This window comes from Trifolium pratense, linkage group LG4 (assembly GCF_020283565.1).
Source record: "Trifolium pratense cultivar HEN17-A07 linkage group LG4, ARS_RC_1.1, whole genome shotgun sequence".
NCBI classification, from domain to species: domain Eukaryota; kingdom Viridiplantae; phylum Streptophyta; class Magnoliopsida; order Fabales; family Fabaceae; genus Trifolium; species Trifolium pratense.
In genome coordinates this window covers 59,536,409-59,558,897 of record NC_060062.1, presented here as the reverse complement: position 1 = coordinate 59,558,897, position 22,489 = coordinate 59,536,409, and the positions used below count along the sequence as shown (strand labels likewise).

The window sequence follows — 22,489 nt, the reverse complement described above, 5'->3', positions numbered from 1 at the left end:
CTTAGTGCAGAATATCCCGTCTTAGTGCGGAGTATTGTCATCTCGTCTTTGTACGGTGTTCATTTGTTTCGGGTTGAAGGATTAAGGTTGATTTAGTGCAGATACAAACCCGGAGACATGAATATTTCGGAAACTTCAATATAGTCAAATATGTAGGCTTATGCAATATGTCATTTTATACTATTACCACGGATGCTGTGAGTTTGTTCGCAGATTCATCCTTGTTGTTTTTAGCAATTTTAAATTTGTATTGCATTGATACCTTTTATTTAGTCAAAATAAAAAAAATTCATGTAGATATCCACACCGGCCTCATGTGGCTTGTTCATTGTGTTCATATCCAAGGACGACGATTCTGGAGGTTATAAAACTGGAATGTAAGTTTGCTTAATTTATTTTTATCGTTTTCAACCTCACGGACACGAACATGATGAATTCAGGATTCAATCAGAGTCGTCGATTACAAACGCGTACAAGAACAGAGTAACAAGAAATCACAAACTCAAGAAGGAATGATCTTATGACCTAGAAATTGCGCATTGTTCTCTCTCTGAATTGCAGCATATATTCAATTTTTTTTTTTTGAGAAGCAAAAAATAATATATTAAAAAGTGAAACATCAAATAGAGCTACAGACCTCCTTCTCACCAAAAAATTAATTCAATACTAAATGCAATACTAACAATGAGCCTAAACAATACTACCAAGAGGCAAGCTATTCTAGGAAGCATTAGGGTTGGTAATATGTCAGATCGGGGGACTAGGACCTAGGCTACATAGGCTCAAGCTAGCCTGTTTCTTTAAATAGAACAGGCTAAGACTTTTTTTATAAGCCTATTTAGCTAAAAATGTCAGGCTCCAGGCAATTTTAAAAGCATTTTAGGTTTACAACTATTATTATTATATATTTTAAAATTTGTACTTTGATTAAATTATAAATCTATTAAAAAATTTCAGTAGTTTAAGTTCAGTAATCTATATTAATTTTTCACATGTATAAATTTATTATTATAAACTAAAATTAAAATATGATGTCATATATATAGTTAAATTCTCTAAAATATCATGTTAAATAGCAAAAAGAAGTTTAATCTCATTAATTTATTAGTTCATTAGTATATTTAAAAATAAATATAATTATTTATTTAAATATGTTCACGTGAAATAGAATTTTAAGCAGACTAATAGGCCATGTCAGACTTTCAAAAGGTCAGACTCAAGCCTTCAATTTTTTGATAGGTCAGACTCAGACTTGTCAAAGCCTAGCTTATTCCCAACCCTAGACATCATATATTCAAGTAACAATGGAACCCTATAAATCACGATCAATTTCCCCCTTTCTATTTTAGAGAATGTTTCATATTTCCAGTTTCAAATTTTTTATTTTATTTTTTTACTAATTATTTTATTTTGTTATTATTAAAAAAATGGTAATTTGTATTAAAGTTTAAATGAAAATGAGAAATAATAATCCACATGATCTAAACCAGACATGTCAACAAAAAGAATCAATTCATTGACTCTTTTAAAAGTTTTAAAATTTTGCAGAGATATAAATCAATTTTTTTACAAGGACCAAAATCAAAACTGACTATATTTGTAGGAGTCAAATTCATATTTAAGCCAAAAATAATTATAATATCGTTGAAAATTTGAAAGGGGTATTATAAAAAGAACGAAAAAAAACTCAGGATTTTATATTTAAGAATAGAGGTAGTAGAAGTTACTCCCTCCAGTCACTATTATAATCAGAAAATATTTTATAGGTTCATGGAAAACTTATGTATTTTGTCAACAATATAGATTGAATACATCAATTTTTCAATAAATCTAAAAATTTTTTTTTTTTTGCTAATAATAGTGACAGGAGTATTTTTCACAAAAAATTGTAACGTGGGAGGGAGATTGTATATAAGAAACATTGGGGGTGTTATTAGCAAACCAATAGAAGGCGAAGAGAAATTGAGGAAACCGGAGGAGACTATTCCGGTCGTAGTCAACGATAGGAAAATCGAAAATGAAATAAAATGATAAAAATGGGACAAGAGTTTTCTTCTCAGATTCAACTCTCTCTCTCTCTCTCTCTCTCTCTCTGTTGCATTGCATCGTTCATTGACTTAGCTCGCTTTCAGGAACCAACGAACAAAGGAAAGAAGATCCATCCATATATCAATCAATCAGATCATAGCTTTAGCTCTTTCTCTTCCGAAACCAAAATGGTACGAATCAATGAATCAATGATTTATTTATTTATTTATTATTATGCCGCCATCTTGGATGATTGATTTGGAATTTGGAATATGAATTGAATTGAAATATTGAATAGACGATGGGGGATGAAGGAAGAAGCTACACAGTAGATGATGCTCTTTTGGCTTTGGGTTTTGGAAAATTTCAAATACTTGTACTTGTTTATGCTGGCATTGGTTGGATTTCAGAAGCAATGGAAATGATGCTACTCTCATTTGTAGGCCCTGCAGTTCAATCTGCATGGAATCTATCCTCACATCAAGAGAGTTTCATAACCAGCGTTGTTTTTGCCGGCATGTTAATTGGAGCTTACTCATGGGGCATTGTTTCTGATCAACATGGAAGGAGGAAAGGTTTCCTTATCACAGCAACAGTTACTGCTACTTCCGGTTTTCTCAGTGCTTTTTCTCCTAACTACATTACATTGATTCTCCTTCGTTCTCTTGTTGGTCTTGGTTTGGGTGGTGGCCCTGTTTTATCCTCCTGGTTTCTAGAGTTCGTTCCAGCCCCCAATAGAGGTACCTGGATGGTTATCTTTTCAGCATTTTGGACTGTTGGTACAATTTTTGAGGCATCACTTGCATGGGTGGGTAAATTAATTAATTAATACTAATCATTTTCTCCATTCCTCATTCATTCATTCATTCATTCAATCATTGCAATTAAACACGCCCCCGCACCACGTTCTAAATGAATCTATGCTTTACTTGTCTTTCTTAAGGAGTATATCTTAGCTTTTACTAATCTTGCTAATATTCTGTAAAATTTTCTACGTATGATATTAGTGTGGTAGTTCCTATCCATGTTGCATACCTGACTAATCAGAGATGATGGGTTGACCTAATGCAATGTTTCTTGTAGATTGTGATGCCAAAACTGGGTTGGAGATGGCTTCTCGCACTATCTTCCCTTCCTACATCTTTCCTTCTTCTCTTCTACAAAATGACACCAGAGTCACCAAGATACCTATGCTTGAAAGGTAGAACAACTGATGCAATTAATGTTTTGGAGACAATAGCAAGACTAAATGGCACGAAACTTCCTTCTGGTATTCTTATTTCTGACCATCAAATTGAGCTACAAAATATTGACAACCCTTCAGAGGACACAGTTTTACTCTCCCCAAGAAAAAATGAAGTTGAAACTCCTAAAGGAATGGTTTCTAATTTAGGCGGCATCTCATCACTTCAAGTGCTACTTTCACCCGAATTAAGAAGGTCGACCCTTCTATTATGGGCAGTGTTTTTCGGAAATGCTTTTTCATATTATGGCCTTGTTTTGCTGACCTCTGAGTTGAACGGACATAGTAAATGTATGCCACATAAATTGGAGACAGAGAAGTCCCAGGATGTAAGTTACAAAAGTGTTTTTATTGCTAGTTTTGCAGGTATGTTTTCTACTGATTTCAGAATTGTTTTACTATACCATTGCTGGAAAATGCATGATTGATGCATAATTTTGTGCACAGAGCTACCTGGGCTCCTCTTGTCAGCCGTAGCAGTGGATAAACTCGGTCGTAAGCTATCAATGTCAATCATGTTCTTCATGTGTTGTATTTTCCTTCTCCCATTAACATTCTATCTGCCTGAAGACCTAACAACGGTTCTTCTATTTGGAGCTCGCATATGCATCACAGTAACCTTCACAGTCATGTATATTTATGCCCCAGAGGTAATGTGTTTATGCAATATAATGTTGATTTTGAATGACTGGTTGAAATGTTTTGAGAGAAAACTTGTGTATTCTTTGGTAGAAAGTAAATCTTTACACTGTTGTTCAATACTATGTACTATTGTAGAACAGCTGGTAAAATATGAGGCTCCTAGTCATTAAGAAGAATGTTATTATTTTAAGGGTTTGCTATCATGTGTCTTAAGAGCGTATAATGCAAAGTGGTAATTGAAAAGTACAACATATAATGCATTAGTAACTTCAAATGGTGTATCTTTCATAAAACATTTAACCAATGCTTTTAGGGAAATTGTTGACATTTGCATTATTTCCTTACTAAGTTCTATGTGTTTGTTACGTAGACGTATTCTTAGGGTCTGTTTGGAGGGGCGAGGTGGGCTTGGAAAAGGAGTTAGTGGAAGGAATGAAGGGTGTAGGGATGGGAGGAAAGTAAATTATGGATGCACTCCTCCTCTTCCTTAAGATTTGTCAAAACAAATGCAAACTTTATACCCGGCTTTAAATGACACACTACCCATTGTTTTTGAATTAACCGTTAAAACTATTAAGTAACCGCAAACAAAATTATGGATGCATTCCTTTAAACTTTCTTCATGTATAAATAAGGAATGGTTTCACAACACTATTTTCAGTCTAATGCTTCTATATATATATATGATGAAATTTAACATTTGGAAGATTTATATGAACTGCAGATATACCCTACATCAGTTAGAACAACTGGTGTCGGAGTCGCAAGCTCGGTGGCTAGAATTGGTGGAATGTTATGTCCATTGGTAGCAGTGGCTTTAGTGCATGCATGTCATCAAACTGTAGCAGTCCTTCTGTTTGAAATTATAGCTCTTTTATCAGGAATATGTGTTATGTTCTTTCCGGTTGAGACCATGGGACAAGAACTGCAAGATACTGTGTCGAGTCTAAAACCGACCAACAATGTGTAGACATGATGAAGTTTTATGTACCTCGAACTTTAAAACATGACTAGAACAATTACTGTTGCTAATCGCTTGAGGAAGAAGAGAGTAGATTGGGAGGAAGTCTGGTCTTTTGACGCATTTCTCATTTGTTTGCACGCATTTTTTATATGTTTGGAAGCATTTTTTCTAGAGTAAATTGTAAAGGGAATCACAGTCGATGAAAATAAGATTAACAGTGCTAATGCCAATTGATCCATACCATTATTAAATTCTCATAACATCAGGAGAACATGGTTATTTGAAGAGGGTAAGTAAGACAACAAATCATCAGAAGAATATATATATATATATTATGAAGTCTTGATACGTGACACGATACCGATACGATACGACACCGATACGGTGATACGAGAAAATTTTCAAAATTCCCGATACGATACGTCTGAGATACGTTATTTAAAAATTAAATTTAAAATTAAATATATAAATGCACAATATATAAACATAACTAAAATCGATAATGATAAAAATTAATATTCAAATTACTCAAAATAAGAAAACAAGTCACAATTACATATATTAAGTTAAGCACTACCCAAAAAGGGGGTGGGATGAGTAACTTAACTGGTTGAGCTAAGGGTTAAGGAGTTGGAGGTCCAAAGTTCAAGTCATGAAAAAGAGAAAAACTAATAAAACATAGTCGGTAACATCATACTCTAACACAATTTGCTTATAAAAAAAATGTACTACCCAAAAAAGACATAGCTTGTAACATCATATTCTATCATTTAATACTTAAGAGGAAATACGAATTGTATCAGTCTCCTCTCTTATGTTTCCATTATCAAAGAGCATTAACCGTCCGATACTTTTTCGATACGCGTATCAGACAATTATCGATTATATTTTTTTAAAAAAATAATATTAATTTCCGATACTTCTCCAATACGTGTATTGAAATCGGACGAGTATCGATATCAAGTACGTATCGAACACGATACTTCCTCATTTTTGGAGTATACCTTATGACTTATGAGAAATGGTGAAAATCAAACCAAATTGAACCAATGTATGTTGGGACATTTTTATTAAATATAATTAAAAAAACCGATTACCTGAAATTGTTTTCCTTTTCCTTTAAAAAATTTTACTTTTGAGATGACATAGTCTTTTGTGCGAGTGAGTCTTGAAGATCTTGTTTCCTATTAAGATTCATGGCGGCAACCCAACAACCACAGGCTCCGGATCGTACCACAGGTACGTGAGTGAACCAATCAATCTTGATCTGATCTTCCTCAAACTTCTCGATGAATGAATTCAATTCAAACTTTTCTTCTTCTTGTTGTTAGTTTGCAGTTGATTTTTCGATTTTCTTTTAATCTTGGATCTGAGTATGACTAGAATTGGCTATGTTGATCTTCTTTGTAATTAATTACACAGTGAAGGAATCATCTTATTCAATCGAGTATTTCCAAAATAAAGTATATACATGTCTCTGCCTTCTATTTGAAAGTATATACATAAGTTTGAATGTGTGATTTATGTGCATGTATGTATGTATGTATGTATGTATGTAGTTATTAATCCAAATTAGCTTTGTTGGTCAATAATTTGTACTGCTTATTGCCTGTGTTTTTAAAACCATACCAAGTCACTGAGCATACTGATCATGGATGCAGAAGAGATACCAACTCAACCAGATAACATGAAGGATCAGATGGTGGTAAATCCCTAACTTTTTTTTGCACTCTTAATATTCTTTTTAAATCTAATCCTAATCATACATTATGATCACATACATACATGGTCAGGAGAGAACTCAAACAATTTCTCTCAGGAGACCATCTTCTCCCTTAATCGTCTAGTCCTGTGAGATGATTTAAGATACTGTAATATAGTTTCAAGATATTAAATATATTTTCATGTCTTCTAACACTTTCCTTCAAGCTAAAGCAAGCTAAGCTTTAAGCCCATTAAAAATATACTTATTAGAATTTGTGTTTGAGCCCAACTCAGCCCCACAAGTTATCTCATGGAATGAGGGTTTACACCCATTTATAACCATTTTTCAAGCCATATTACTATTCAAAGTGAGATTCTCAACTGAACTTAGTAAAACCTAACCAAACTCCCCCATAGAATACCAAGCTGTTAATATCCATTTGTGAACTGAACTGTTCATCAGAACACACTGGATCAAATAGTCTTTACAAAAACAATTCTGTGAACTAAATCGAACTGTTATCAACTTTTCTTAACCAAGTTCCCTCCCGACTGTCTTACGCATGCAATCAATTCACAGATGAAAACCCGCTCATCCTTTCAACTCAATGCCACGATTTCTTAATAGGATTAAAAAAAATGAAAATTCATCAAAATTTAATGGAAAATAAAAGATGCAAAAAATAAAATCAGAACATAGCAGAGAAGAAAATAATTCACTGCAATCTTGCACCTCTACGAAAAAGAGAGAAAAGGAAAAACCACAATTCACAGAAAAATGATATCGTAAGTTCATAAATGTTATTACTGTAATTATTCACTGATTCCTAGAAGAAAAGATTATCTTCATCTGAAACATATCGAGGTTTCTTATTCATTCCATAAAAATAAAATCTGACACTACATATTAATGGGAAAAATATATTTTTTTGTGCCTGTTGAAACTTGTAGGTATTTTGAAAGCCATGAAGTGGGCATGGAGAGGTGAAAAGCTCAAGGGTTAGTTTAGAATACAAACTGAAGTCACTTTTGAAATTAAATTTGAGTTTGGATCTTGTAGTTAAATAGTTTTGATTCGAAATACAGAAAACCAGTGCACTTGACCAAGAAAACAATTCGGTTTGTTTTGAGACATATTTCAACCAGTTTGGTTCAGTTCAATTATCTTTATAGAATTGAACCATGACCATCCCTATACAAAACAACGGAGAAATTGAGAGAGATGTAAACCGTCAAATTCAAACTAGATGGATAAAATTGAGGGTTTAGGTGATCAAAAGGTACCACTTAAGCTGTAGGAATATTTTTATCATACAACTGTAAGACCAATGATGTTGTATCTGTTAGAGTGTTGTGCTGTAAACATGAGAGTATAATTTGTGTAGCAGAGATGAGAACGCCACGCTAGGTGTGTGGAATTACTAGACAAGATAGTATTAGGAGTGAGTGATAGCATCAAAGATAAATTTGGAGCAGCACCTATTGTAGAGAAGATGGTTGAATCTCGTCTTAGGTGGTTTTGGCACGTGTGGAGAGACTTGTAAATTCTGTATTAAGAACATAAGATCAGATCGATGGTAGCCAATTGCTAGAGGCAGAGGAAGGGAAACACTAAAAAGTATAAGCGAAACTATCAAGATAGACTAGAAGTCAATGATTTGGATAAAGATACAATATATGATAGAGCATTATAGCGTCATTTGATCCCTGTAGCTGACCGCACCTAGTGGGATACGGCTTAGTTATTCTTGTGGTGGTGGATGGGAAATGGAGAAAACTTTAGGAATAGTGAAACTCCACAGTGCAGAATGGAAACCAAAGGAGATCACATGGTTGGCGAGAGTATTTGAACACATCGAAAAGATGACACAACAATGGAGAGACTTTGAATATCTCCAAAAGATGCCACAATGGAGGAGAGAACGTGGACATGCTTAAAGGATGACACGGAAAAGGAGATTCTGAACACATCGAAAAGATAACACAATAGAGGAGATAACTTGAACTTTTCTTTTTCTTTTTCGACGAAAAACTAAATAGCTTGAACTTGTTGAAAAGATGACATGAGAAAGGAGATATTATGAACATGACAGAAGGATAACATGTTACATGACGGTGGATAGCTTCAAAATATGTCGTACGAATGACACAAGAAATTATAGATTCAAGACACATCAAACACATGATACAACAAAGGAGGACAAATGGTTAGAATTTTGTGTTTGGCTGTCAAGATGGTTTGAGTTACCAATTTTCGTTGAGTTTCATTCTTCAGGGAACTTGTTAGTTACATAATGAGAAGAGATGTCACAGATGATGGTACTGGTCTGATACCATATTGAAGTCATAGGAATTTAGACAAAAGCAAGATAAATAATAAAAGACTTCAAATCATGAATATGATTTTATGTTTATGATTTTCTGCTAAAGAAAAGTATAAGCACTAATAACTAAGTAATATGGAAACTAATATAAGAGATGCCATGAGAAACTAATCCATAAAATAATTTATGCAATATCAATATATTTTCATATCTATCTATCTATCTATGGCTTCGGTGGTTTTGGTGAGGTGAGGTGATGTGGTGGTGGAGTTGGCGCGTACGGTGGTGATGGGTGGCGTTTTGGATCTGGCGCCGCCGATATTTGGTTGATGCTGTGTGCAGTGGTTTTTTAGGATACTTGACTCTCTGACCGCTTTCCAAATCTGTTGAGATTTGCAGGATTCTTTTTGAGTCACGGTTGGTGTCCAAATCTGTTGAGATTTGCAGGTTTTTTGTATTTCTGGTTGACCTCTTGCGCATCGGTGTTCACTGTTTTGAGGTGGTTTGCGAGCTGAGACTTGTCTGCCGGTTGCTGCTGCATGTGTGTTGGCTCTGTCGTCGTCTGGATTGTAGGGTGTCTTCGAGCCGAGGCTTGTCTGCCTAGGTTCTCATTCTACCGTTGTCTCATCAGCTTTTAGCCTGACGGAGCTGTTTTTTGGATTCTGATGGGCCGATCACTTTTGATTCGAGATCGGGAGTTAGTGTCGATCTAGTGGCAACTTTGGGGCTGAGTTGGTATCTTTGGTGGCCTGAAATCTGAGGGGTGCCTTTCTGATTTTGGGATTAGGAGGTGGACCTCTATTAGGTGGTGTTTGTTTTGGTGGTTATTTTTGGCATTCCACATATATACGGCGCCCTGTTATGTAGTTACTTTTTTACCGGTCTATGTTCGTATTGTGTAGAGACCTGGTTAATAATATATTCGCTCTTAAAAAAAGAAAATTTCATATCGCCGTTCAAATATATTTTTTCCTTTCACATCTTCTAATAGATAATTTATACATTCAAAGGTACATAATTTTAAAAGTAGATATTTACTCATTTTCCAAATAACGTATGTTAAAAAAATGGTGCATGAAATATACGATTTTGATTTGTATGTATAACTATGTCAAAACTTATGTGCACAGATAGATAGATAGATAACTATCACCTATCTATTTGTGTTTGTTTGTCATCTTTTTTGGGCTTCATCCGTCAATACCTGAGAATTCAATATCTTCTAACTCTTCTCAGGGTACAACAACTATAGGTCATTCTAGGGAGATCACAAGTCAGTCAGGATCCTTTGGTTCAGGTGGAGATCGACCTCTGTACCCTCCTAATGTGTATGCGCCCCAGGCCCAGTCTTTCTACTATAGAGGTTAGTATATTTCTTCATTTTTGTAAGTCTTTTTATTCTTTGAAGGAATTCTCATTCTCTACTATTATGTGCAATAGACCACCCTAGGAAGTTCAGTGACTTCAGTCATTGTGATTGAATTTCAGATTTGACAGAAAAGAGACAAACTGAAAATATAGTCTGAATTTTATTTACTTGTTTCCTATATATTGAGAGGCCAAAAACTGTATTTATACATGATGCAAGCTTCTAAAAATCTGATGTTAACTGTAGATCTGATTGTTATTTAACAGTCTATTCATTGAGGTAACTTAGAATATTCTAGTATTATCGGCAGATACGCATAACAAATACAAGTGACAGAAAACAACAAAGAACATTAATCTAGAAAAACAGACAACAACTATATGCAATACTCTATCATCTCCTACAAACACATCAAAACTGTGACCACAATCAAAACTGTTGAACCCTGATACGAACCAGTATCCAAATGAACAATGAAACAGTGAAATTAAGCAAAAAGGTGAGAGCTTTTATTAATAATGAAAAAGATGGAGACAATTACAGAATAAGGAATAAACTATCCCTAGATTTCTGACTCAGAGCAGAGCTCCGTTTAGGAAGTTAGTGCTTCCTAATCATTCTCGGTTCTTACTGAATTCCAAGATAGCTATCACATTCCCACTCCTACTCCTTATATTGTGGAACTAATTAATGCTCTCACACCTAGACCACGTCACCAATCATATCCAATTAGCCACTTAAGACTCTTTTGCCCCTTCTATAATAAACCTGCCAGATCTTAGGCTTAATTGTCTCATTATAAATCAACTGCTCATGTGGCAATGATTCCATATTTTGAGTCCTATCAATACTCCCCTCTTCAGCTATAACCTTGTCCTCAAGGTTGAATTTAGGAAACTGACTTTTCATCATAATTGCTTCTTCCCACGTGGCTTCCTCAGCATCCTTTCCTTCCCACTGAACCAGTACTTGTTTAATCTCTTCACCTTGTTGTCGAATTTTTCTTGTTGCTAACACAGCAACTGGTTCATAATTCTCACCTGTGTCATCACCCATCAGATCTGGTAACTCATCCTCCTCATGGTAGTCCCCCACTGCTTTCTTCAACAAAGACACATGGAATACAGGGTGAATCCTTGACCCTTCTGGTAACTTTAGTTTATAGGCCACAGCTCCAATTCGCTCAACAATAGGATAAGGACCAAAGTATCTAGCTGCCAGTTTGGCATTAATTCTAGTCACCACTGATTTTTGCCTATGGGCTCTTAATTTGACAAAGACCCATTCACCAATAGCAAAGCTTCTCTCCACCCTTTTCTTGTCTGCTTGATTCTTCATTTTTTCTTGTGCCCTCAAAAGTTGACTTTTTAATTGTCTCAAAGCTTCATCTCTATCAACCAAGTCCCTTTGTACTGCCTCTACTCTTGTCTCACCTTGCACCCATCTTATCAATTTAGGTGGTGACCTTCCATAAACAATCTCAAATGGAGTTTTCCCAGTGGAGGAGTGATAATTGGTATTAAACCAATATTCTGCCCAATGCACCCAAGATACCCATGTTTTTGGTTGATCCACTATGAAACATCTTAAATAGGTTTCAAGACACCTATTTACAACCTCTGTTTGCCCATCAGATTCTGGATGATACGCAGAGCTCATCTTCAACTGTGTGCCTTGCATCCTAAATAACTCTCTCCAAAAACTACTCATGAATATAGGATCTCTATCACTGACTATAGTTAATGGTACCCCATGTAGTCTCACTACTTCTTTGCAAAACACCTCAGCTATGCTTCTTGCTGTATAAGGATGTTTCAGAGGTATAAAATGTGAATATTTTGACAATCTGTCGACCACAACCAAAATGGCTTCAAATCCCTTAGACTTAGGTAGTCCAGTAATAAAGTCCATGGAAATGTCTTCCCAAATCTGGTCAGGAACAGGTAGTGGTTGCAGCAAACCACCAGGAGATGTAGCTAAGTATTTCTGTCTCTGACATGTATCACAACTTTTAACAAACTCTTGAACTGTCGCTTTCATACCCAACCAGTACACATTAGCAGCAATTCTTCTATAGGTTTTATAAAAACCAGAGTGACCACCTTGTGGAGTGGTGTGAAATTCTTTCAATAATGTAGGAATCAAAAGAGATTTGCTGGATATTACTAATCTGCCCTCATACAACAATACGCCTTGTTTATACTCATATCCAGGCTTGGCATCATGATCTTGCTGCAACTGTTTGATAATTTCTTGGAGCCTTTCATCTTGTTCAATTTCCACCCTTACTTGTTGTTCTTGATCCCATAGAGCAAAAGATGTAATGTTATTCAGCTCTGTTCCTTCATGTATCCGGGACAGAGCATCTGCTCCCTTATTTAACCTCCCTTGCTTGTATACAATTTCAAAGTCATAGCCTAATAACTTTGCAGCCCAGTTCTGCTGTTCAGCTGTTACTATCCTTTGCTGCATCAACTGCTTCAGACTCTTCTGGTCAGTGGACACCGTAAATCTCCTCCCTAAAAGATAAGGTCTCCAATGTTGTATGGCTAATACCACTGCCATCAACTCTTTCTCATAGGCAGATTTAGTCAAATTCCTCATACCCAGTGCCTTGCTAAAATAAGCAATTGGCCTTTTTTCTTGTATGAGAATTGCTCCAATACCTCCTCCAGATGCATCACATTCAATTACAAACCTCTTTGTGAAATCAGGTAAAGCTAACACTGGTGCTGTAGTTAACTTATTTTTTAATTCATCAAAAGCATGTTGGGCTTCAGCTCCCCATTTAAAACCATCCTTCTTGGTTAATTCAGTAAGGGGTTTAGCTATTTTACCATAATCCCTTATGAATTTTCTGTAGTACCCAGTGAGTCCCAAGAACCCTCTGACTCCTTTCACATTCTTAGGAGTAGGCCACTGCATAACACTCTTGACTTTATTGGGATCAACAGCCACCCCATCACATGTGATCAAATGTCCTAAATATTCAACAGTTCTTTGGCCAAAATAACATTTCTTTTCATTAGCTACTAAACTGTGACAAGATAATAAACTCAGAACTTCCTTCAAGTGTTTAAGGTGACTCTCCCAATCCTTGCTATAAATAAGGATGTCATCAAAGAAAACTAAAACATGCTTCCTTAAAACTGGTCTAAATATGTCATTCATGAGGTTTTGAAAGGTTGAAGGTGCATTCATAAGCCCAAAAGGCATAACTAAAAATTCATAATGTCCTTCATGTGTCCTAAAAGCTGTTTTATGGATATCAGATTCTTTCACCCTAACTTGGTGATAGCCAGATTTCAAGTCTAATTTTGAAAAAAATTTAGCACCATGTAATTCATCTAGCAATTCCTCAATGACTGGAATAGGGAATTTATCAGGAACCGTTACCTTGTTGAGAGCTCTGTAGTCTATACACATTCTCCACGTGTTATCTTTCTTTTTCACCAAGATCACAGGACTCGAGAACGAGCTTGTACTGTGGCGAATCACCCCTGATGCTAGTAATTCTTTGACTTGTTTTTCGATCTCGTTTTTGTGATGGTGAGGGTAACGATACGGTCGTACACTAACCGCATTATGTCCTTCAACAAGATTGATTGCATGCTCCTTATTCCTCTTTGGGGGTAGGCTCGTCGGTGTTTGGAAAACGTCTGCGTACTCACGCAACACCTCCTCCAACTCCCGGTGTTGGCTTTCGGACAAGGCGGATTCACAAACAGTTTGGAAAATATTACCGTACTCACTCAACACCGTTCTCCGCTCCTGGTGTTGGTTTTTCGGACCTAACATTCTCACAAATGTCCTTAGGCTCGACCCCCTCAATTTCCCACCTAACCTCCTCCTTCTTGGATCTGGGCTTGCGCAAGAAAGTTTGTAAAGCCACCAATGAATTATTGCACCCTCCTTTTCCTTTTAGCGTAACCCATTTATCATTCACCCAAAAACTCATGACTTGTTGCTTCCAATTAATAACAGTGTTGCCCAATGTTTTAAGCCATTCTATGCCCAAAACCACATCTATACCCCCTAGTTCAAACAGATGTAAATTTGGACCAAGTTTAAAGTCTCCAATATACATCTCCAATCCTTTACACATTCCCTGAGTTGCTATTTGTACCCCATTTCCCAATTTTACTTGCATTTGGGGGGTAACATCAATGGGCCAATCCATTTGGTGTACCAACTTTTGAGACACAAAATTGTGTGTTGCACCGCTATCCACTAAAACTAACACCTCTACTCCATGGATAGTTCCTTGGAATTTCATGGTTTGATTATTCTCATGTGCTATATGATGCAATTCCAACAAGCTCATCTCTCCCTTCACCTCTTCATCTTCCTCCCCTACTTCTACCGCCAATATTTTAGCTTCAGCTTCATCATCTTCTTCCTCGTCAACTATCAATACCCTTAATTGTTTATCGGGGCATTGATGCATAGGATGAAAAGGACCTCCACATTTGAAACATAAGCCCTTTTGCCTCCTCTCCATTACTTCATTATAAGTGAGGTGTGTAAAACCTCTGTCTCTTGGCCCAACCCGTCTCCTCTCTCCTTGAGCCTGTTTATCATTTCTAGGCCCACTAGGACCACTTTTTGCACCCTCCGTACTTCCAACACTACCACCTTTCACCATAACCCAATCAGACCCATGTCTATTACTTCCTTGTGTCCCTCCCTTATATGGCCCATTTTTATTAAGCCCGCGATTAAAATTGGATCCACTACTTCCTTTCACCTCCTTCTCTACAGCACGTGTAACCTGTAATAATTTAGATCTACTCATTTCTCCCATGGCAGCTAAACTACGAACCTTCCCTTTGATCTCTGATTTCAACCCATGGAGAAAATAACTTCTAAATTGTTTCTCTGGGAGTTTGGGAATTTGAGCAATTAAATACTCAAACTCAGTTATGTACTCCTCCACCGTTCCATGCTGTTTCAGCTCCGTGAGTTGCTCGTACACATCTCCTTCTCCATGACCTCCATACCTCTCCAGCAACGCCTCTTTCAATGTCTCCCACGTCATCCCTTCGTCTTCTCCCACTAACGAGTTGAAAAAATGAATCGTTGACCCTTCCATACAAAGTTGGGCCAGATTCACCTTCACCTCCGGCGATGTACCTTGCACGCGAAAATATACCTCTGCTCGCGAGATCCAGCCAGCAGGATCCTCGCCATTGAACGATGGAAGTTCCACCTTCTTAACAGAGTGACGAAACTCTGTTAATGTGTCACCGTGTAAACCACTCGAACCACTTCCTTTCGTCTTCTCCGGCATACCCTGAACCACCGGTGTCGTTCTGTCGCCGACACTGGCACTTCCCTCGTCTACAACCACCGATTTCCCCAAACATTTCTCCATCATCGCGATAAGACTCGCGTGACTCTCCTTCATGGTTTTCTGAACATCAACTAGTGTTGTACGGATCTCTGTGATCTCTCCTTCGAGACTTTCAACTCTAGCCTCCATTTTAGAAAATGCTGCAAGTGTGACTTTCTTAGGTGGCATTCACTGGTTCTCCGTCGGCAATCCGGCAGGTCGGACCAGTTTGATACGAACCAGTATCCAAATGAACAATGAAACAGTGAAATTAAGCAAAAAGGTGAGAGCTTTTATTAATAATGAAAAAGATGGAGACAATTACAGAATAAGGAATAAACTATCCCTAGATTTCTGACTCAGAGCAGAGCTCCGTTTAGGAAGTTAGTGCTTCCTAATCATTCTCGGTTCTTACTGAATTCCAAGATAGCTATCACATTCCCACTCCTACTCCTTATATTGTGGAACTAATTAATGCTCTCACACCTAGACCACGTCACCAATCATATCCAATTAGCCACTTAAGACTCTTTTGCCCCTTCTATAATAAACCTGCCAGATCTTAGGCTTAATTGTCTCATTATAAATCAACTGCTCATGTGGCAATGATTCCATATTTTGAGTCCTATCAAACCCCAAGTTTGTGTTGAAGATTGCAAAACCTAATCTTAGGTCGATGTTTGGTTGGGATGTCAACAAGATGATATTGAGCTGGTATGAGAGGAGTCAAGATCCTCTCCATTTTGTCTCTCCATTTATTCTCTCCATTACTATAGTTTTAAAGCATTTTAGAATATATACTAAATAATAGGACCCACAAAGTGTCATATTATTGCATTTATATTTCCAAAACTTTAGTAATTGCAAAAATGGAGGTTCAAAAATGGAGAGGATCCTAACTCGTATGAGAGACAACAAGAGAATGATCCAACACCTTCTCAAACATGAAGAAGAATTTATGCTAAACTTCCTTACTTATCCTCTGCACTAGATCTGGCCACCAAAGTTTGTTTCTTCAACGGTCAAGGAACAAGTATTTGAGGTTGATCTTGATGTCCAATCAACACCACAAAAGGAACACAAACTTGTAACAACATATTAAAGAGCAGTAAAACCAAACTTCTTAAAGGAGGGAAAGTAACAATGGCATTCCTTTTGGGATCAATTCTAATAAGGAAAGACACTTGGACATTGAGTAGAAGTAGAAAGTTTACAAAGATTAGGCATGGGTTTATGAACGAAACAAGTGGACCAAAAGCAAAGAGGGGTCAACATGCCGTAAGATAAGTCCAAAAAAGGTCATTCAAATTCCCCAAAAATCCCCATAAAAATAACACAGTATCATCATCATCATCATCATCATCATCATCATCATCATCATCATCATCATCATCATCATCATCATCATCATCATCATCATCATCATCATCATGGATTGAAAGTGTTTGAATTGTTTTCATATGATGATAATTTATATGATATAAACTTTTAATCCAACAGTCATTTTTGTAAAATATGTATCTTGTAAAACATTATTTGACGGCGCAACATTGCCCAAGTGTTACATTAGTGTAATTTGTTATTTTGAGAAACTAGAACAACTAATCGTGACAGTTAGATTCATGTTACCTAAAAGCTGCACAGCAACTTTTCTTTCCCTTCATTGTTGCCTAACAAGATGCTTTATTACTCCATTGCTGAATAAGATCTAGGTCACGACTTTACAACAATGTGTCTATAAAAAAAGGAAACATTTCTTAATATGCTTTTGTATTCATATTTATCGCATTCAACAGCACTTGCATAAACCAATACTAAAACTCAGATTTTGTGAGAGTTGGGCCTAATTCAACCCTACCATCAACTCAATTTGTAAATTTGGTCTTCATTTTTTTTCTTAGAATTGGGAGTTGGGCCTAACTCAACCTTACAAAATCGGCTTGTAAGGTGAAGATTGTCTCTACTTTATAAACCCATATTGAGACCATCTCGACCACAAACACACACACACACACACACAAAATTTACTTGATCCCATTAAAACGTATTCTTGCTAGAATTTACTTGATCCATTAAAACTTATTCTTGCACCGAACTCACATAGGAGTTGGAAGTTGGACGAAGGCTAAATCAGGGTTCATCGATTATTGTTTCTCATAATAAAAATATAAGTGAGATTTCAAATAAATTTTTATTGCTTGGAAGGATTTTTTATTTTATTTTACGTACGTAATTTTTGTTACTAGCTTTAGGATCTTTTTATTCTTTTATTGTTGATGCTTGTTTTTATTTTTTTACAAAGTGGATATTGACAATTAAAATCTCAATTTTCTTTTGGTGTTTCTCTTTAAGTCGTGCATATCTTATTTTCTGCAATGGTTGTGGGTGTTGCTTGCTATTGATAACTTTCTCATTTTTGGTGAATCTAATTCCAGGTTTTGACAATGGCAGTGGCGAATGGGATGAATATCCTTATGTCAATTCTGGGGGGATAGAAATTGGATCTCCTGTGAGAATTTGGCCTATCTTGATTTTATGAATAATTTCTGTTTGTAAGGCTAACTTCATTTTTTTTTTCCCAACTTTTATATTAGGGTGTCTACAATGAAAATCAATCCCTTGTTTTCCATTCTGGATATGGCTTCAACCCACAAATGCCATACGGACCATATTCCCCTGTTACCTCCCCTTTGCCTTCCGTAGGTGGAGACGCACAGTTATACTCCCCTCAGCAATTTCCATACACCCCACCTTATTACCACCAGATGGTTCCTCCGAGCTTACCATATCTTAACTCACCGACTCCAGTTTCTCAGCCAGAGCTAACCAACCTGCTAGGTATTGACCAGCAAGCTGAAAGCAATTTTTTTGGACCAAGAGCAGGCTATCCTTCCATGGGATCTTTTGCTAGAGGAAGCTTTCCTGTAGCCCCTGGTTCCTTCAGCTTTCATGAATCTCAACAAGGATTTGATGGATCAAGATCTGGTGGACTCTGGTCAGATTCCTCCAAACCTTCAGAAAGGCAGAGGTCTTTGATGCCTCTATCCTCATCTGTTTCTCAACAGCCAATTGACTCAGTCAGGTCATTTGGGCCGAGTGCTGGAATGGTTTGTTCTATTACTTGTGCATACCATGCAATATGTTATATTTTTCTGATAATTAAGTTTTGAACTCCATTAATACAAGAGATAAACCCGAAAGTAAACATCAAAATTTATGTCTTGTTTCGACACTGTTGAATTTCATTGTCAAAAGAGAGCTTGTTATGCAAGCTTTTTCGACTGTACAGAATAGGAAAAAATAGTAACACAAAGATAAGGATATGAAATTAAAACAGTATGACTAACCTTTATAGAACTAGTCAGAAAACAAAATTATGGGTTACATGATACAGTGTTGACTATCCCTTCTTTGCAGGCTTCTCATCAACAGAGATCATTGTATGGGTTTGGATCAAGTTCAAACCCCTATGGTAGAGGCTATCTCTCTAACCCCATTTCTAGCTTTGGAGGCTTGGCTATTTCTGGTATTAGTGCTAATGATAGGAGCTTCCTATCTCTTGAAAATAGCGGACGACACAGCAGGGACGCTGCTTCTCTTTGCAGATGTAATGGTACTCTTGATATCCTTAGTGAGCAAAACCGAGGACCAAGGGCCTCAAAGCTGAAAAGTCATATATCACCTGAAAATAATTCTATTAATGGCAGTAAAAATAATGCATCTACTGCTAAGTTCCAAGATGAATCACTCAACCGACCAGATTTTGCCACTGATTACAGAGATGCCAAATTTTTTGTTATCAAGTCTTATAGTGAAGATAACGTTCATAAGAGCATTAAATATGGTGTTTGGGCTAGTACACCGAATGGAAACAGGAAGTTAGATGCTGCATATTGCCAAGCGAAGGAGAAACAAGATGCCTGTCCAATTTTTCTCTTTTTCTCGGTAATCTTCTAATATCTGTATCATTGTGTAAGCACAAATGTTGCTCTACCATATTCGTTCTATAGTAGCTGTAAATAAGTATCTGTTGTCCTGTAACAAATCTTGGTTCAGAATATTTTCTTTGTTCTACAATGTAGTATAAAACTGAATGTTGGGCGGTGAAAAGATAAAAAGAAAATAAACCGAGTATCATAGAGATGAGAATATTATGCTAGATAAATGGTCACACAAGACAAGATAGAATTAGAAATACAATCATTAGAGAGACCCATTGTAAAACATATGCTGGAGTCTCATCTTAGGTAGTTTGAGTATGTATAAAAATTACTTGTAGAAGCACTTGTAAGAAATGCTGATCAAATAGATGATAGTCCAATAGTTAGAGGTCAAGGGAGACCAATGAAAACTATAAACCTATAAGTCAAATACATGTAGTCAACCTCACCTAGTGGAAAAAACTTAGTTGTTTATTGTTCTTTACATAACAGGGCTTTGAGAGAGCTTTTTGGAGAGATTTTTTTTCAGCTTCTTGAGCTTTTGACTTGAAGGAAAAAGAATTGATGATTTCCCATAGAAAGATTGTTTCCAAACAAGGTTTAAATGTGTTGATGAGGACAAATGCTATCAAGTAATACTTGACCTTTAGTAAAAAATAAAATGAAATACTTATCACATTGTATTGATTTAGCAGTAATTTCGTTGGGTAGGACATATGATGATGACCCTTGAGGTTGATACTAAGTTTATATAGGTTTTTACTTTATTGCATTGCTACTGTTTCTTTCTCATATGATTGCTATGAAAAAAAAAACTATTTCCAGGTAAATGCTAGTGCTCAGTTCTGTGGAGTAGCTGAAATGGTTGGACCTGTCAATTTTGACAAGAGTGTGGACTTCTGGCAACAAGATAAGTGGAGTGGGCAGTTTCCTGTGAAGTGGCACATAATAAAAGATGTTCCAAACAGTCAGTTTCGTCACCTTGTTCTTGAAAATAATGATAACAAGCCTGTTACCAACAGTCGAGATACTCAGGAGGTAGGAATCTGTGTATCCTTCATTGTAACTATGAATTTTGCCTTTGCGGTTTACTGCTAAATACTGCTTATTGTCTTCAGAAGCTTTCTTAAACTTAAAATAACAGTTAATTTCATTTATTAACCTAATATCTATTGATTTCCTGGCTTTTAAAGTACATTGACATGTCATTTCTGTTAGACAGACATTACACCTCAAAACCCAGTTGCATTTTGATTTTTGAGTAGCCGTAGTGAAAAGTGTAGCTCCAGTAAATGGATTGCACTTGTCCGACCTTTATTCATCGTTGGCTACATAGCATTGCACTTGTCCGACCTTTATTCAGATCATCTCCTAAGTTTACTTTATGTCAACCTGATTTCGCTTGTAATTCTCTTGTAAATGGATTGTAAGAAAAGTTACACGCAGCTGATTATTCCTCCTTTTCTGACATTTCAGGTAAAATTACAACAGGGGATTGAAATGTTGACCATTTTTAAAAACTATGAAACTGATATGTCCATCCTGGATGATTTTGATTTCTATGAAGATCGGCAGAAGGCTATGCAAGAACGAAAGGCAAGGCAGCAAAGTAGCCTGATGACTACTGGATTAGTTGGGGGTAGTGAGCATAGGAGTTCTTCCGACAGCACTGGTGATTTCATCAAACAGGTGTCAAAAAACTTTGCTCTAGTGGTCCGCTTAGATGACAACAATAATGAAGTTATTAACAGAGATAATTTAGCCTCTGATGGTCCCACTGGTAATGTATTTAAACCTGATGAAGGCATTTTAGTGACTGCCTCTTCTGCGCAAACCAGTTAGAAAGACGTGCCAGTAGTGCCAAGAATGTTGATCACATCAGCCGGTGAGGCATTATGGGTTCATGCTTGCTTTATCTCCTTAGTTTTTCCAACAAGGCAGTGTTGTGATGCCATTGAAATCATCGGGGGTTCCAAAAGCGGTGGTTTTGCATAAAAGAATAGGTTTTATATATGATATGTTTTCATGATGGGTGAGTTAAATTAAATTGTTTAGTTATACATCCCTTACCTTACATTACATTACACCTTCGCTTATTTGAGTAGGTTAGATTTTCTTTCTCGTCCTTTCAATTTTTTGTTTAATAATTTTGGGCTTGTTAGGGCCTGATTGATTTTCTATTTATTTTTTGTTTACCGTTCAGTTTTAATTACAAAAATGTCAAATCTTCTATTTTTTGTTTTTTGTTCGGTTCTCCAGAAACACACCTCGCTCTCGTAGAAGGCATATACGTTGAGGTTCCTGGTTTCCATAAAAGTTAGTCGTCCATCCGTCCTTCTTGTGTGCCTCATGTGTTTTCAATTTTATCCCCCTCGCTCCCGTAAAAACACAATTTTTGGGAAAAAAGGAATAGTAAGAGCAAAAATTATTTTGGAAAAAAATAAAATCAACTACTGAATTTATAAAAAAGAAAAGTAATTCACATTTTTTTAAGTAAATAATACACATTTTATTTTCCCTCGTTTTCATGTGTTACATGTAGCACCGGCCAATTACATGTAGCTCACCGCCAATGAATTATGAAGTTTAATTTAAAAAATTAAAATTTTAATATTAATAAAGCATACACAATTTTCTTGTTCCCGTGTATTTAATATGACTTTTTGAGTCATGCCATATAAATCACCAAAAACACCTACGACCAATTATTAAATGCATAACACCATCAATATTATAATTCATTCTCCTTATTTTTATTTTTCCTGTACTACTACTTGTATAATTGTTTTTCTGATTTTTTATTTCTTTTCATATTTTCTTTTGTAATTTTCTCTTTTGTTCCTTTCATCTTTTTTGCAAACATCTATAAAATAAAAAACAATTATGCAAACTTATGGAGTACATTACTACTATAAAAATAAAATTATATATCCTATAATTTT

The 22,489-nt window shown here is 36.2% G+C and overlaps 2 protein-coding genes across 6 annotated transcripts; both read left to right on the top strand.

Annotated features, from left to right (window-relative positions):
- Window positions 1-1,938: 1,938 nt before the first annotated feature.
- On the top strand, window positions 1,939-5,137 carry LOC123924577 (organic cation/carnitine transporter 7). Its single transcript, XM_045977521.1, has 5 exons — window positions 1,939-2,219; window positions 2,327-2,836; window positions 3,112-3,637; window positions 3,719-3,921; window positions 4,638-5,137. Exons 1-5 carry the CDS (start codon window positions 2,028-2,030, stop codon window positions 4,881-4,883), a joined length of 1,677 nt encoding a protein of 558 aa, XP_045833477.1. The 5' UTR covers window positions 1,939-2,027; the 3' UTR covers window positions 4,884-5,137.
- Window positions 5,138-5,915: 778 nt separating this feature from the next.
- Window positions 5,916-21,731, top strand: LOC123919683 (YTH domain-containing protein ECT4). 5 transcript variants are annotated; one of them, XM_045971657.1, is made up of 9 exons: window positions 6,012-6,116; window positions 6,539-6,582; window positions 7,533-7,580; window positions 10,158-10,268; window positions 18,042-18,115; window positions 18,201-18,713; window positions 19,024-19,551; window positions 20,373-20,585; window positions 21,024-21,731. In XM_045971657.1, exons 3-9 carry the CDS (start codon window positions 7,547-7,549, stop codon window positions 21,387-21,389), a joined length of 1,839 nt encoding a protein of 612 aa, XP_045827613.1. In that variant the 5' UTR covers window positions 6,012-6,116; window positions 6,539-6,582; window positions 7,533-7,546; the 3' UTR covers window positions 21,390-21,731. The 5 variants fall into 5 exon arrangements, with proteins under 5 accessions (XP_045827611.1, XP_045827613.1, XP_045827612.1 ...); XM_045971655.1 differs by lacking the exon at window positions 7,533-7,580 and having other exon boundaries at window positions 5,916-6,116; window positions 10,142-10,268; XM_045971656.1 differs by lacking the exon at window positions 7,533-7,580 and having other exon boundaries at window positions 6,040-6,116; window positions 6,511-6,582; window positions 10,142-10,268.
- The last annotated feature ends 758 nt before the right edge of the window (window positions 21,732-22,489 follow it).

What these genes read in the sequence shown, in the direction of transcription:
- LOC123919683 (XM_045971655.1), top strand. Translation starts at nt 6,074, where the DNA reads ATGGCGGCAACCCAACAACCACAGGCTCCGGATCGTACCACAG. An exon ending in ACATGAAGGATCAGATGGTG is followed by an intron (nt 6,583 to 10,141) that starts GTAAATCCCTAA and finishes AACTCTTCTCAG; the next exon opens with GGTACAACAACTATAGGTCA. An exon ending in GGATAGAAATTGGATCTCCT is followed by an intron (nt 18,116 to 18,200) that starts GTGAGAATTTGG and finishes CTTTTATATTAG; the next exon opens with GGTGTCTACAATGAAAATCA.
- LOC123924577 (XM_045977521.1), top strand. Translation starts at nt 2,028, where the DNA reads ATGATAAAAATGGGACAAGAGTTTTCTTCTCAGATTCAACTCTCTCTC. An exon ending in TTTTATTGCTAGTTTTGCAG is followed by an intron (nt 3,638 to 3,718) that starts GTATGTTTTCTA and finishes TTTTGTGCACAG; the next exon opens with AGCTACCTGGGCTCCTCTTG. An exon ending in TGTATATTTATGCCCCAGAG is followed by an intron (nt 3,922 to 4,637) that starts GTAATGTGTTTA and finishes TATGAACTGCAG; the next exon opens with ATATACCCTACATCAGTTAG.